Source organism: Aulonocara sp. 'chitande type north' Nkhata Bay, linkage group LG3, assembly GCF_057382095.1.
Source record: "Aulonocara sp. 'chitande type north' Nkhata Bay isolate Kocher_YH1m ecotype deep benthic linkage group LG3, A_spYH_male_GT1.1, whole genome shotgun sequence".
Lineage (NCBI taxonomy): Eukaryota > Metazoa > Chordata > Actinopteri > Cichliformes > Cichlidae > Aulonocara > Aulonocara sp. 'chitande type north' Nkhata Bay.
In genome coordinates, this window is record NC_141346.1 from 59,298,069 (window position 1) to 59,313,483 (window position 15,415).

Genomic DNA, 15,415 nt, shown 5'->3' on the forward strand with positions numbered 1-15,415 from the left:
TTTTAAAAAAGGAGAATTCAAAAACCGGAGAGAGATGTGTTGTTCAATCAGTGATGAGAATGATGAAAATGTTTTAAGTGTGTTAATACAGGTGGCTACGGAACTGGATCAATGTCCTCCACAAGCACAGCGGCTGGAGCAAAATGATAGATTAACACAATTGGAACCACACACAGCCCGCATTTTGGCTGAATATTACATAGCTTCACTCCATGTTCATCCAGTGTTGGGAAGGTTACTTTTAAAATGTTTTCCACTACAGATTACAGAATACATGCCCCAAAATGTATTCTGTAACGTATTCCGTTACGTTACTCAATGAGAGTAACATATTCTGAATACTTTGGATTACTTAATATATTATCATGCTTTTTACAACTACATGAATGTACTATTGCTGTGTGATTTATTACTAATACTGAAGGTCCGTGGCTCTGAACCGTAGTAAAGGGACCTCTGACTAATACGTCGGGTTCGTGTCGGGCTCGTAGCCGAAAAACAGCTTTACTTTGTTGTCTGGGTCAACTTTGCTAGTGAGAGAAAGAGAGAGGCATTGAAAGGCTGCTCCAACGGAGCTTATTGAAAACACGAACACAGTGTACAGTCGAGTCTTAATAGCTTACCAGCTGTGTTTCCCACCTGTGTGTAATCTCCCTTTGTTCTCTGAGTGTATTTAAGTTGTGTTTTCTGTCTTAGTAGTTGCTGGTTCGTCTGTGTTGTTTCCCCTCGGTCTCCCTGCATCTTCATTTCTGGTTTGTGTTGTTAGTTTACCCAGTTTAGGTTTCCGATCTCACCCTGTTCAGAGGGAGCAAAGCAAAATAACTTTTCCCAGTCCATGTCATCATCCATAAGGGAAGTTCCCCACGGATCAGAGGTGAGGCTGTTACTTTTAATGTCAGACAGGACTTGAGAATAGGAGTCATTGTCACTCACCACCGTGAGCTGCTCAGCAATGTCCAGTTTATGGCGGCGGGCGATTGAGCCTCTGTTGCACAGAACGGTGACACCGAGGCTGGAGCGTGAGCACCTGAAGCCACACGGAGGACTCCCACCTGAAGCGGGCGAGGCTTGGATGCAGGCAGAGCAACAGGCGGGGACTTTCGGCAGCTCTTGGGACCTCTGAGAGCTAGCCGAGTCCCGTGGAAAATGCGCTCGTAGTCGGGGGCACGCCACGGCTTCCAGCGGAGCTCTTCCTCCAGTTGGGCGAAGGCTGCCTCCCGACGCTCATAGAGCTCGCGGTCTGCTGAGTCCATAGTAGGGTCAGGTCGTACTGTCACAGTCTGGCTGGGGCAGACTGTATGTGTTGCAAAAGAGGACTCAAACGCTGACCAAAACGTGGCGTGGATTAACAAAAACAAGCCGTTTATTGAGGCTAGCAACGAGAGTACAAACAGTAGGGCATTGGTGAACACTAAACACTAACCTAAACTGGGTGAACTAAAACTAAACATGAAAAACCTTAAGCATAGTGAACTGACAGAGATACCTGGAGATGAGACATGGATGAGCAGACGACCTGACAAAGAATGACTGAAAGCACACGGACTAAATAGACACAGGAGGATAATGAGGAAAGTGGCAACACATGGGGAAACAGCTGACACATGAACATAACGACGTCACAGTGGAAGAGTAAAACTGAACACGATGAACCCAGAAACACCAGACCTCTTCACAATAAAACAGGAAACATAATGAGACACAGACATGACAACCTGAACTTGACAACGTAAGACACAGACATGAAACACATGAAGAGCCGGGGAGACTTAACAAGTGTTGGAAACGTGAGGGTGAATTAATAAGAACTAGAACCACCTAGGCATGGTAACAAATGAACCTAGAAAACCTGAAGGGCTTTTAAACATAAACTAAAACTCAATAGACCCAGGATCATGACAGAGCCCCCCCTTCAAGGGCGGATTCCAGACGCCCAAAAACCCTGAAAGACAAAACCAAAACCAACCCACCAAGGGCGTGCGACGGGGGCCCAGGACCAGACGAGGCGGGACCAGACGGACCAGACGAGGCGGGACCAGACAGACCAGACGGTGGCGTGGCAGCCACAGGCGACGGGGCCAGACCAGGCGAGGACGGGGCCGGACCAGGCGAGGACGGGGCCGGACCAGGCGAGGACGAAGACCCGGAAGAGGCTGGACCAGGCGAAGCACAGGCCGGAGCTGGACCAGACGACGGAGAGGCAGCCGCAGGTGGCGGCTGGACGGGCTCCTCGGGCCCTCCAGCTGATGCGGCGTGAAGCTGAACGGGCCCCTCGGACCCTCCAGCGGAGACAGGTGGCTGAACGGGCCCCTCGGACCCTCCAGCGGAGACAGGTGGCTGAACGGGCCCCTCGGGTCCTCCAGCAGGAAGAGACGGCTGAAGCGGTTCCTCGGACCCTCCAGCGGAGACAGGAGGCTGAACGGGCCCCTCGGACCCTCCAGCAGAACCAGTTTGCAGAACAGATGAAGTGGGTGTGATGTCAGAATGCTCAACAGTTCTGTTGTGGCGGCGGCCAGAACGCCATTTCCTTCGGGATGAGGAAACAGGAACCAGTGGAGAAAAAGAGACCTCCTCCTCATCCTCTGACCACAGAGCTGCCAGGAAAAAGGCAGGTGAACGAGACCCCAGCTGGTGGGGGAGAGGAAGTCGGTGGCAATGTTGAGACAGAAGGAGAGTGTGTGTTGTCCTGGGGTAACGGTGGGGAAGATGTAGAGAGTGAGAGAGCAAGCTCACCAGCCTTGACTTGCTCTCTCCAGGCAGTAATGGTGTCGTCCAACTTAGTGTCCTTAGCAAACTGGCTAAGCCGGGGGTTAAAGCAAATGATGGCCTCCACCGCACTCAGCCCCACTGCCATGGTCCTTAAATCAGGGGACTGGGCGATGCGGTCAAGCAGGCTCACCATCCGCTCCATCTCAGTGTTGTACTCCGAGGAAAAAAAGAGTCTGCGGGGTCCATGTTCTGGTCGCGATCTTCTGTTAGGTGACGGCTGTGTGCGGACAGGAATAGGACCCAAGATGCAGACTCCAGAGAGAAACTTAAACCAAACAGCTTTAATGCTGAACTCAAACATAACATAACTGGAAAAGAAACTCAAAATAAACTAACACCGGCAGAAACTAGTGATGGCCCGCTTGAAGCTGAAGCTCCGGTGCGTGTGTCAAAAAAATCAACACACTGCTTCAGAAGCACTGTATCGAAGCTTGATTCGTTTGGCCAGAGTCACGTGATCGGGGACGTCCGAAGCTTCATTTAGAACCTAACTGCTTCGGTGTCTGATTCAATGGTTTATAAGGAAGCGAATCATTCACGGGATTTGTGGAGTGTTTTGATGGTGACAGCGAACCACTGATCATTCCACTGAGAGATTTGGAGCCAGCGAGGAATAGAGGAGGTTCTGTTGTGTGGGAGAATTTTGAGTTGATTTTGGTCAGTTGGGTGGGTTTTCCAGCTTTGTGTTCTGGCCGTTTGCTTTTGTTTTGTGCGTGTTTATTATATCTGAAAACGGGAAAAAGGTAAAATGTCAAAGATCTGCTTCCATAATATAAATATCATTAAATAACTTTAGAAAAACTTCCACTTGATTCTTTACATGTAATGTTGTAAAAATATATATATTATTGTTTAATTAATCTGAAAATGTTATTCTGCCAAATGTGCAGCAATTGAATTTCTTTATTCTCTTTAGCTGATAGTTTGTGGGGCCCAGGTAGACTGTATAACTGCATCTCTACCAGTTTCTCTGCACTCCAGCCTCTTCTGTGCCATGTGAAGGGATTTTCCTTAAGGCAGGAGAAATTATCTCCACGAAAAGGAACAGGTTCGGCCATCGCATAGTGGAACAAATTCTCTTCTTAAATAAAAATGAGAAAGGGTTACCTTAAATGCATCATGTTTTTAATTTGCAAGTTCATAAGCAAGTTCATAAGCATTTTCCTTTTCCATTTCACAATCAATTCTACCCCCAGGTCAAAAATATGTCTGGGAAAATTTCCCTAATATAATATTATTTATAAATACACCTGTCTAGCGATTAATTGCATAAGTGCATGGAGGCAGGACCTCAGAGCAGAAGCATACTCCATAATGTGTTGTACATTATTATATGTATATATTATATGTAACGTGGTATTTTTCAATTATTGTATTTACCAACATCAAGAAGTCACAAGCAAAGAAAGACCACACCACGGTGCATAACAAGGAGAGTTTACTGGTCAAAACTATTTATTAAACAAATAAAACACATTTTTTTAACCACCAAAAAATACACGTTCAAAGCAACACAACGGCGGCCCAATATCAGACAAAACTCCACTCTGTAGAGTAGGCAATCGTAATGAAGCAGTTGGTTTTATTTTGTGGATTCAAGCTGCTCTTCGTATTTTTGGCCACCAGATGTCACCAGAGAGGACTGTGTTGAAAAGCTTCGAGTAATGAACCGTTTTTCAATACAAGCTTCAATGCTTCGGAAAGCTTCATTTGGCCATCACTAAGAGAAACACAGGGCTTAAATACACAGAGGGAGCAATCAGGGAATGAATAACAGGAGGGAAACACAGCTGGGACAAATCAGAACTGACGAGACCAAAGAAGCGTAAACTGAACACACTGAGGTAAGACAGAGACCTTCAAAGAAAAACAGGAAACACAGAACACAGACTGAACAAAGACACAGACTCACATGCAGGCACTACAGAGGGAACAGAGACGTGGGACCAGGGCAGACACAAACACTGACTGGACGTGGAAATACAGCAGACAAGGACGACAGCAACAAAGGAACACAGACAGAAAACCAAAACACTAAACTCTAACCAAACCCCACTCAGAGGACCTTAACTAAGAAAAACCCGAAAAGCAAAGCTAGAATATAATGAAATAACAAAATCAAATAACCAAAAACACAAAACACTGAGTCACCGACCCAGGAACCCTAACAGAAAATCATTTGAATTGCGTTAGTTATCTGTTTATGTCACTGAGTTCTGCAAAAATCTCTTTGCTCTTTAGTTTGAAAATGAGTGATTCAGAGGATCCCGAGCTAGAGGAAGAGCGTCAAGCTGCTGACGAACTCCTTCAAGACATGCGGGTAACATTTTTTTAATGCGATGTAGTGGAAACAATTGTTAAAGAGGGAACACACTTGTCTAATTTATTGTACGTAGTAAACGTTATATTATTTGATATATATATATATTTTTTTAAAAATTTTATATATGTGTATGTAAGTTTATGTGAAATTAAGTTGGTTAATTTAAGATGTTTGATAATCTTTGCTTTAATCATAGACTGTATTTTAGGTGTTGCATTTTTTCTTGTTAATTGCGTAGAATGATGCACAGAGTGAACCTCAGCCAAGACCAGTGCGCTGGAAAAAACGTGACAGACAGGGAGATTTTATTCCTCAAAGACCATCATCCAGTCGAAGTACTAGTTGCCACGTGGTCAGTGTTCTCACAACCATTGATTTTATCTCACAACTTGTTTTCACCAAAGAATTTCAGTAAGTAAATATTCTTCAATCTCTTTTTCCCCCCAGTGTCTGCAAATCAGCATCAATGTCCACGTGAAGAACCTAGTTATGTTGCCAGTGTCAACCCAACAAAAGGTACTTTACCTTCTTGTATATATTGTGATTCCTTTACTTTTATATTTGTTGTTATAGTTGAGTTAGGCAGGGCTTTTGTGCAGTCCTAAGAAACATACTGCCTAGAGTGTTTTTCACTTTGTGGAAGAGTTTCTTCCTTTCTTTATTTTTTTGTTTCTGTTAGTGTGTGGAACTGAGGTGCTTCGTCAGGAGCTCCTTCAGGTGTTGGAGGATGGAGAAGAGGACACAGCCATGACTTGTGAGACGTCGTCTGAGTCAGCTGCTACTCACTGGGAGATCAGAAACATGGTGTCCTTGCTAAAGTGGAAAGAGGCCAGGCCTCGTCTTATAGACAATATGTTAGCTACTCTGGATCCACAGTCACACCGTGTGTGTCAGTGTGGCAAACAAGTAGTTGTGAGGTGTCTGGACTGCCTGCCTCTTCCATTCCTTTGTGCTGACTGTGATATTGCAGTTCACACACGCTTTGTCTTGCACAGCAGAGAGGCAGTAACAGGAGGGTTTTTGCAGCCTTCATCAGAGTTTCACAGGCCAATAGGTACGGTTTTTAAGTCCTATGCATTTCTTGCTATGTACTATGAGTGTGTGCTGTTATTGTATATTTATTGTGTATAATTTAATTTCCAATTCTTTTTGTATATATTGTGTGTTTTACTGTTAGTTCGGCTGTTGCCTGTGCAAAGGCCAGACTGTGTGTGACTGCCCAGCAGGTAACGTTGAGGTTTCACCCGGTGCAATTGTGGCTCTTGTAACCATAAATGGTAAGTTGCTCTTTTGTCACACACTACATACACAATAGATGTGTTTGCAGGTTTTAGTGCAAATAGTACATTGCTACATTGTTTTGAATTACCCTCGGCCCGCAGTATATGTGGGCACCTGTCAAAGGTCATTTGGATTTACCAGACCGCTTTGAAAACAACATGAAATCTTCACAACATGAAACAAATGAATGTCTTTGTTGAGCCATGACTGGATTTCTCCTAATCCTTCCTAAAGGCCGTTATAACCTTGCACTGCCAGTGGTGAGCTGCACCAGCTGTGACCTAATGTGGTCCCCCTCAGTTAAGGACTTCCAGGGTGGTGGATATTGGCCTGGCACCTTAAATTTCTGCACCCTGTTTTCAATGGATGTCTTTCAGTCTTTCTATGACATTAAGAAGCTGCAGCAGGGATGTCACTTAAGGCGTTTGTCAAAGTGCTGGACGAAAGAACAGCCCATTTTGGAAGGGTGAGTTTCTAAATTTGTCAAGTTTAAGGAAATTGTGCAAATCAATGTTTATGATGACTGTCCTTGAATATTCTGTTGTTTGTCCTCTACTTAAAAGACTGGCCGAATATCAGCTGATGCCTTCAGTAAAAGTTTCTTGGAGTGGAGTGCTGTAAAGTTTGAGGTGGACAGGATGTGCAAGGAGCCATGCTTTAGCTGCCCTGCCTGCACTCCAGACATGCTCGCCGTCTCAGTTGATGGAAACCGCAAGCTTTATCGCTTTCAATCAAATTCAAGGTACGTTATGCATTGTGGACATAAATCAAATATGGATTTGTACAAAAATTGTATTTAGATGTTTCTTTTCAAACAACTGTCACTGTGTTCATTCAGCACTTCAGAGCAGGGGAACTTTGAAGGTGACTTCATTGAGAAAGATGAGGAAGTTGCTGAGTTTGTGAAATACATCCAGAGACACACAAATGATGTAAGATACACATATATATCAGTGCTGTCAGCATTAATCTTGTTAAAATGACGTTAACGCCATAACCATATACTCATACGTGTGTGTGTGGATACATATTTGGATGGGTGGATATTTATTTTGTTTTTCTCTTGGTGTTGTCGTAATACTATTTACTTGACTTTATCTTAATGCATACTTCATTTTGTCACCATGTGTATTTAAAAAAATAAAAACATGGTTTTTATGAAGTGTTTGTGAACGTGACTTAAGGCTAATTCAGCTAATTCTTTTGCATTAGTGTTAAAAAGTTTGTCCCTGATAGGGCGTAATCACGTCGTGTCTTTGAGTGTGTAGGTCCCAGGGAAAGGGTTGTGTGGATCTTCATCTTGGACTGCAGCAAAGGAGTCGAGCAAAAAGTCCACTGGGAAGTTGGATGAAGAGGGCATGGAAAGAGCTGTTTGTTTGCTGTTAGTCCTCTTAGCTGCATTGGACATGTTTCGAGGGGAGATCTTTGCTTACCCCCTTTTTCTCCAGAGGAAGTCTGCAGCTAGCGTCCCAGGACATATTATGTTCCTTTGCTCCGATGTGGCCTGTAAATATTTTCCATATTTAACCAGCGTGGCTCAGCAGTGCCCTGAGCTGAGGAACCTCTTGTCAATGCGTCCTTTTCTCTCCGTCATGCATGCAAAAGCTCACACTTGGATGTGCGAGGTATACTGCAGCTTGTAGTCTTGGATACGTGTAAGACATTTTGTTATAAGGTTGAATGAATTCAGCAGTCATGTATTGTGACCTCCTTTCTATAGATCAAATGGGGAGGTGCGTTTCAGGATGGGGCCGGTTCTACAGTTGGAGAAGAGGTGGAACAAGGAAACAGTTTCCTGTCTAGGGCGGCCATCACAACGAAGTACATGTCTAAAGCAGGTGTGTGTCTGTGTGAGATTCCACTCAGTCTCCTGCTCATTCATTCTTATTTGTATACTAACTGAAATGCAGGGCGAACAGACATGCTGACTGTCAAAAGAAGCAAATGGAGGTTTTAAGAAAAGAAATGAAAAGGATATTAATTGTATGCTTTAGTGTGTCAATACAGGTGGACTTCTCTCAACCTGGAATCTTGAGTACAGCGGCAAAAGGATAGATTAACAGAATTGGGGAAACAGGCCAGATTTTGTCTTAAAATTTTACAGCTTGACCTCCCACTTTGTCCCGATCCCGAGAAGAAGCTCGAAGGACAGTTAATCTCCTGATGAAGACCAACAGAACATCGTTGACAAAAAGACAGTGCAACTGAACCATTAACACTGACGACGACTGACGACACCAGCAGCAGCATAGAAGAAACCACGTGATGAAAACATGTAGGGTGAACTGCAGGCTGGTAAGGACAGTGTGACATGACTGTTTGAAGGCACTGAATGTGATGTTTTGCCAAGCTGGGACTTAATCTAAAAGGCAAATACTGAAAAGAAACAGAGAAGAAACAGACTGTGTTGTTGGAGATTTGAAGGCCACACAGGACACTGTGAAGGAAAAAGGACCAGCGAGAGGTGAAGCCCAGAGGAGTTCGAGTGACTATAGGGTATAATTGGGTTGAATTTGAAGCCTGAACTTATAATGGTTTAGAGATGTCCACCAGATCACAACAAAGAGGTAAACAAAAAATAGAAAACACACATACACAAATTGTTACATGTGAAATTATTTTTGGAAAGAATCAGAAGTGAGATAGTTTGAATCAGAACTCAGTGAAAAGATGCATGAATTAAACCTGATTATAGCATACCAAGGCAATGAAGAAACAGCTTACACACACTAAAAATTAACATGAATACATAAAAATGCATGGAAGTAAAAATGTGGATGAGATTAACACAAGGCTCTCAAAAACTTACACCATTCGAGGTTGTTCATGGTAGGCCTTTTCCACTACCAGTGATAAGTGAAACTCCAGACAAATCCGTCAGAGAAACAACTCTTGCAGAATGGATGGCAAAACTACTAGAAAATAAGGATATTGTTTTGAACAATAAACTGCCGTACGACTCTTCTCCAGTCTCTTGCAGGTTGAAACCAAGCGATTGGGTCCTAATACGGGTGCTCCAGAGGAGGAATTGGAGCTTGCCTCGCTGGGAGGGTCCCTATCGAGTGTTATTGACTACACCCACAGCTGTAAAATTGCAGAGAGACCATCTTGGATTCATCAGAGCCACTGCAAGAAAGTAGAGCTTGAAGCCCAGACCAGCAGAGATTCACAAGTGTAAGGGGTGTTTCACCAGGTGTCAGTAGGTCCAGTGGCGAGGGAGGAGTGCTGATTGAGCTCAGCTCGTACTCTCATTCTCTCCAGCCACTGACCAACTTTAGGCTTACTGATACATTTGGGTGAAACCAACCTCAAGCATGAGGTGTTCTCAGGTGATGAGTGGCGTCTTACTACTGGCAACGGCTCTATTCATCAGACTATCCGACCTGGAAGACGGCAGAAACCCATACACAAGCCGAGATAAGAGATGGACACATGACAACTCACATCTAATGGACATGACACAAGACTACATCTATCCGTGGATGAAAAATGCCTGATACAGATACGTGCTTAACAGGACCACAGAGAAAGACTGCTAAGTCTGCTCACACATGCCGAGCGCATCAACATACCCAACCATATGTGGGAAACACACTGGAACATGTGCACCAATTCTGATCTCTGATCACACCTTCAGAGTGACTTGTGTAAACTGCACATCAACATCAACATCCTCATCCAGGAAGAAACGCTCTCAGAATTGCTGTAATGCAACATCGTGTAGCACTGGACATGATCCTGGCTGAGAAAGGAGAATTGTGTGTCTTATTCAACACCCTGTGTTGCACCTACATACCAGATAATGTACATTCTTTAAACATGGCTTCAGATGCCATAGAGACTGTTGATCGGTGTTGGAATTTTATTTTGTTTTGCTTTTCTTTACCTGTGTTATTCCTTGTTTAAAAGCTGTAATTTCACAGATGATAAGTTTATCACTCACAGCATATGCAGATGTACCCAAACCGATGAAGATCATGAAGACTTCTTTTCCTATTTGTAAGATGAAGATGAAGTGCAACCAATTATGTAGTTACTTACTGATGACTTGTATATTTCATTTTTCTGTTCAACAGGAGGGAATGTCAAAAGAATATTGTTTTTATATAATGTGATCAGCTTCATAAAATGTATTCTTTTATTTAACCGCTAAGCAAACGTCTACGTGACTTTTGACATGTACTTTTGTGTGACAAACAACTGACAGCTTCCCCTTTTTGTAAGAACATACAGAATTAGAAAAAGGGGAACCTCAGCTCAGAGTTCTTAGAATAAGAAGCTATTTGTACACACACACACACACACACACATGCACGCAAGCATGCACGCATGCACGCACGCACACACACACACACACACACACAGATATACAGACATGTATAAATAAAGAGCGCAGGCAGTGATGAGACGCAGATCGCAGAGTGTGCGTCACTGCCCACGCGTGTAAAGACAACTGCAGTGTTTGTGTTTTCTAACTCAGGTGTCTTAGCTGAAGAACTACAGGGTGATTTAAAGAAATCCCCTGTCACTGAGCCTCCTGGCTTTGGGCTGGAACAAAAGGAAAGTGGAACAACTGGGCCGCACTTTGAGCCAGAGATATCTAAAGGTCATTTTTTCAACACCCATTTTAATGTGTGTGGTAATGGGGGAAAACACCAGTACTCTAAAAATGTCCATATGAATGACATTTATTAATGTATTCTTAGATCATAAGGATCCTTAGAGAACAAGTGGAGAGCCTGAATGCGAGCAGAAATGAGCTGGGTGTGGATGATGACACGCTGCAGCAATGGGTGGCCGATGTGCAGCAATGGGCTGAAGGTGAGTCTCAATATAATGCACTCATGTATAACAACAGGACCCACCATGGCCTCATTAAAGAACTTAGAGTTAAGATCTTTCTGACAGTGTCAACAAACAAGGAAAAATAAGCCTTGTAAAAGCAGAATTGATGGCAGAGTTGTTGCGTTTGATCAAATTGGATTGGACCTGGGTTGAAGAGATGTCGTACTAGTTGGTTTTATAAAGCTGAACACCAACATACTTGTTATCTCATGATAATGCAGCACATGAAGGCTCCAGATGTCTTATGATGAATATCATCAAGTCAGTGATTACAGAGTCCACTGTAGTTTGGTGACTGTTACTCATCCTGTGTTCTGATTAATATTCCTCTCACTTAGAAACGGATCAAACTGATGGCAGCCTTGGAGCGTTGCAGGCACGAGTAGAGGAGCTTGTCGTCATCATCAGAGTGCGAACACAAAGTCTTTACAGACAAAATGGTGTCACAGTTTCTTTGAAATGGACCGTTTGATGCTCAGTTAGTACAGCTTGTACTACTTTGGTGTTGGCCAGAGGGGCCGATGGCGTGATATGGCAGCCTCGCTTCTGTCAGTCTGCCCCAGGGCAGCTGTGGCTACAACCGTAGCTTGCCTCCACCAGTGTGTGAATGCGAGAGTGAATGAATAGTGGCATTGTAAAGCGCTATATAAATCCAATCCATTATTATTATTATTATTACTTTGTAAACAGAATAAAATCAGATCCAGGTTTGTTTAAGCTGGATGTGATTTGTTCTAGCAAACAAATTGATGAGTGTAGATTAAAATTTAAATATATGCATTATGTGAAGGTGTTCCTTTTTATGATTATTTACAGATAGCAACAAGAGGCGACACAGAATTCGCAAGGTCATCTTAGATGAGAAGAAACGCTTGGCGGCTGCTGTTAACGACTACAACAAGCTCGCTGAACCAACAAAGCAAATCGTATCCAGTGATGCCCTCATGCAGAGCGACGTTTGGCCCTGGCAGAGCACAAGTGAACGTAAGCTCTTGATTTCTAAATATCCTTTTTAAACAAACTCCCAGTATCTGAGCAGCAGTTGAATGTTTTGTTCTTGAATCATAATATGCTGCTATGTTTTCCCATCTGATGCTGTTAAACTGTAGCTGCTGCTGACCTCCGGACAAAGAGAAAGGTCTTTGAGAAGGTGATGGCTGTGAGGCGCCTGAGAGAGGAGGAGATGATCCTTTGCAGGGAGATGCAGCATCACTGGACAGTGTTGCGAATGCGATCTGTGGTGTTGGGGACAATCTCCTCAGACTGTAAGCACATCTTTTATTTATTTATACATTTGGTGATGAATTGATTGAAAATAATAGCAGATGCTAAAGTCTTACTGGACCTTTTACCTATATCTGGGTTGCTAGCTAACACTGCCTTCTCCCTTAAAAAAAAGTTTAATCACATGATCCTAATTCCTTGTGTTTATGAGGTGAGGTTTGTTTGTTTCTTTGTTTTACTTATATTTAATAGTTTTGTTGTTTTTACAGCCTCCTTGTTGGCATGTCGGAGGATGCACAGAAAGGACTCCATAGCCTGGTTTAAAACAACAAAGTGAACTGAAAGCTGAAACGCTCAAAGTAAAGGACGTGTACAAGAGAATCCTCAGCCACCAACCACTCCTGGAAATGGACTCGGAGGAGGAGGAGGACATTCCAGACTGTCAGGGGTAGACATTTGTTCAAACACAAGTAAGAGAAATGAGACAACTGCAGACCGACTCAGAGTGTAATTAGAAAACGTGCGCATGGGTGAATGTCTCTGAGAAGACACCCACACGGGTGAATGTCTCTGAGAAGACAAAACACACCGAGCACAGGCTCGCTTGCTTTATTTATAAGGCAAAAATGGGTTACATAGTACTTCCTCTTTTTAACAGTCAGGGAAGAGGTTAAACATTAAATCAACTTATCTGATCTTTCACACACTGGGATAAAAATACAGAAGTATATCATGCTTTATCTGACATCACAGACACTATAGGAAAAGAATGCATCATTATATCATGCTGTCAAACATCTCAGACACTTAGGTAAGGAATGCATCAGTTTTCCTTTAACAATAGACTTGGTTAGGTGATTCTTCAACAATAGGCTTGGTTATGTGAAAATATATGAACACACAAAATATAAGGCATACTTGGTTAAAATATAAGGCTTACTTGGTTAAAATATAAGGCTTACTTGATTATATTGTTTTATAGAGATTTGGTTACAATGTATAATGTAGAAAATCTCTAACATTTCCCTCCTGATGTTAATATATTTCACAGGTTTATATCAATGCATAGTCACTTGTTAAATCACATTTTCAACTTGCATGTCATTCAGTGAAGTACCTAAACATCAGCTCTGTTAAGACTATAATAGAGATTCTCTACTCTGTCTTCCATATTTAGCATATCATACTGGCGATAGGGATCCTCCATATCCCTCTGGATCAAGACAAAATTTCCTAAAGTACGATTAAACATACTCATCACCATGCGTCTTAAACAAGGAATAATGCAAGCAGCAAAAATGCAAAATAGAAACATCATAGTACATAGGGCCAACAGGCCTTTAATCAGCAAAGATTTCCAGGAGCCGCTCAGCAACCAGTCCCACCAGCCTTGCTCATCGGTTACGTAGTCCTGTTGCTGAGCGTCTCTTAGTTGTTTCAGAACATTCAAAGCATTTGTCATGTTTAATGAGTGTATGTTGTCAGGTATGTAAGTACAACATGTCTTGTTGAACAGTACGCAGAGACCTCCTTTCTCTGCAAGAACAATGTCCAAAGCTACTCGGTGTTGCATGACAGTGATGCGGATTGCATCAATTTCTTCATTCTGTGATTTGTCAATGCGGGTGGAAGCGTTCAAAAACAGTCCAAAGCGATAATCTAAAGTCTCTATTCGTAGTGCGTGCTTTCCTACTCCTGTCCAAGGAAACAGAGCGTGGATTACCTTCTCGCCGGTGTTCCAGAGTTTGAAGTTCTCTGGCACGTCTGTTGATTTAGGTTGACTGTCCCATACCCTACTCCTCCATAGGTTGCGTTGCAGTTGCTGGTATGGCCCAGGGGGTGGCGTCCTTGCCCTGCCGCTTGGTAGAAGCACAGAGGATGCCACTTCTCTGTATGGGTCATAAAAACAGGGAAAGGGACAGAAGCATTTCTGTTTTTTACTGTCATATCTACCCAGAATTTGTCGTCACAGGTTCCATCCTTCAGGCCTTTTGCACCTGGGAGTGAAGCTTTCATGCCGATTGCAAAGTGTTGTCTTCCAATGCTGGCAAAACTTGCTGCACATTCACTTTGCCAGTGACTGTCCATTATGCGACCATATATGGTGGGGTAGACTGAAGTTGAAGGCATGTGAGAACAGACATAACATTCTTTTTCTTCTATGGTGTTGTATAGGTATCGGTACCAGGCATTGTTCATCCAAGGGTGGATGTGATCTTGGGACATCTCAGTTAGATGGGAATTGTCATGGGTCCACCTCTTGAGACGGGGAATAGTTGGTGTTATTCTGTGGGCTCTTCCAGGTATCAGCCAGAAGAGCATCACCCCTAAGATGATGCCGGCCACCAGACAGATCAGGCGGCACATGAACCGTTTCCGTTGAAAGTGACAAGCACTTAAGCATAACAGCTTTGGGGCTGGGGCTGGTGGCTCTTCTTCTTCTAGATTCATTATGCTGGCTCTCTGCATTCCAGGCGTCCCCGGTGTTGTCATTGGTTCCTCTCTTTGGTGGGATGGGTCTCTCTTTATTATGTGTTTGTTCTTCAGGGCAACCAGGCACACCCGGGCTCCAAGTGAGGAGACCACTGGCGAGAAGGTAAAGGGCGGGGTATACCCAATCGGCCCTTTCCTTCACCAGGGGATCACTTGAGAGTCGGGGGAACCGGCGTCTTATTGTGGTGCAAACACTTTCTTCACGTGACTTTGATGGATCCACGAAGGTCTTTCGGCTATCTTACAAGCTGTTGGTGTAGTAAGCAGCACCTGATGGGGACCCTCCCACCGTGGAGAACTCCAATTTTTTCGCTGGAGGACTTTAATCAGAATCCAATCACCGGGGTTCAACCTGCAAGAGACTGGAGATGGATCACACGGCAGCTGATTGTTCAAAATCACTTCTTTATTTTCAAACAGCTTTGTCATCCATTCTGCCATTGTTGTTTCTGCAATAGATTTATTAATTGGCTCGCTAGT

The 15,415-nt window shown here is 43.5% G+C and overlaps 2 protein-coding genes across 2 annotated transcripts; both read left to right on the forward strand.

Moving 5' to 3' along the window:
• The first annotated feature begins 1,742 nt into the window (after positions 1 to 1,742).
• On the forward strand, positions 1,743 to 6,715 carry LOC147336342 (uncharacterized). The gene is made up of 10 exons (XM_086286180.1): positions 1,743 to 1,793; positions 1,886 to 2,210; positions 2,517 to 2,631; positions 5,011 to 5,089; positions 5,331 to 5,448; positions 5,540 to 5,608; positions 5,772 to 6,015; positions 6,087 to 6,146; positions 6,270 to 6,318; positions 6,674 to 6,715. Exons 1-10 carry the CDS (start codon positions 1,743 to 1,745, stop codon positions 6,713 to 6,715), a joined length of 1,152 nt encoding a protein of 383 aa, XP_086142306.1.
• A 1,568-nt stretch (positions 6,716 to 8,283) lies between these two features.
• On the forward strand, positions 8,284 to 12,766 carry LOC147336343 (uncharacterized). The gene is made up of 7 exons (XM_086287671.1): positions 8,284 to 8,323; positions 10,907 to 10,979; positions 11,080 to 11,194; positions 11,557 to 11,658; positions 12,035 to 12,202; positions 12,328 to 12,487; positions 12,712 to 12,766. Exons 1-7 carry the CDS (start codon positions 8,295 to 8,297, stop codon positions 12,764 to 12,766), a joined length of 702 nt encoding a protein of 233 aa, XP_086143797.1. The 5' UTR covers positions 8,284 to 8,294.
• Positions 12,767 to 15,415: the final 2,649 nt, after the last annotated feature.

Excerpts from the sequence above, each read along its gene's own strand:
- LOC147336342 (XM_086286180.1), top strand. The coding sequence starts at position 1,743 with ATGAAACACATGAAGAGCCGGGGAGACTTAACAAGTGTTGGAAACGTG. Across the intron at positions 6,016-6,086 it reads CAAGTAGTTGTGAGGTGTCT|GCAGAGAGGCAGTAACAGGA; the intron begins GGACTGCCTGCC and ends TTGTCTTGCACA. Across the intron at positions 6,147-6,269 it reads AGAGTTTCACAGGCCAATAG|TTCGGCTGTTGCCTGTGCAA; the intron begins GTACGGTTTTTA and ends TTTTACTGTTAG.
- LOC147336343 (XM_086287671.1), top strand. The coding sequence starts at position 8,295 with ATGCTGACTGTCAAAAGAAGCAAATGGAG. Across the intron at positions 10,980-11,079 it reads TGAGCCAGAGATATCTAAAG|ATCATAAGGATCCTTAGAGA; the intron begins GTCATTTTTTCA and ends ATGTATTCTTAG. Across the intron at positions 11,195-11,556 it reads TGTGCAGCAATGGGCTGAAG|AAACGGATCAAACTGATGGC; the intron begins GTGAGTCTCAAT and ends CCTCTCACTTAG.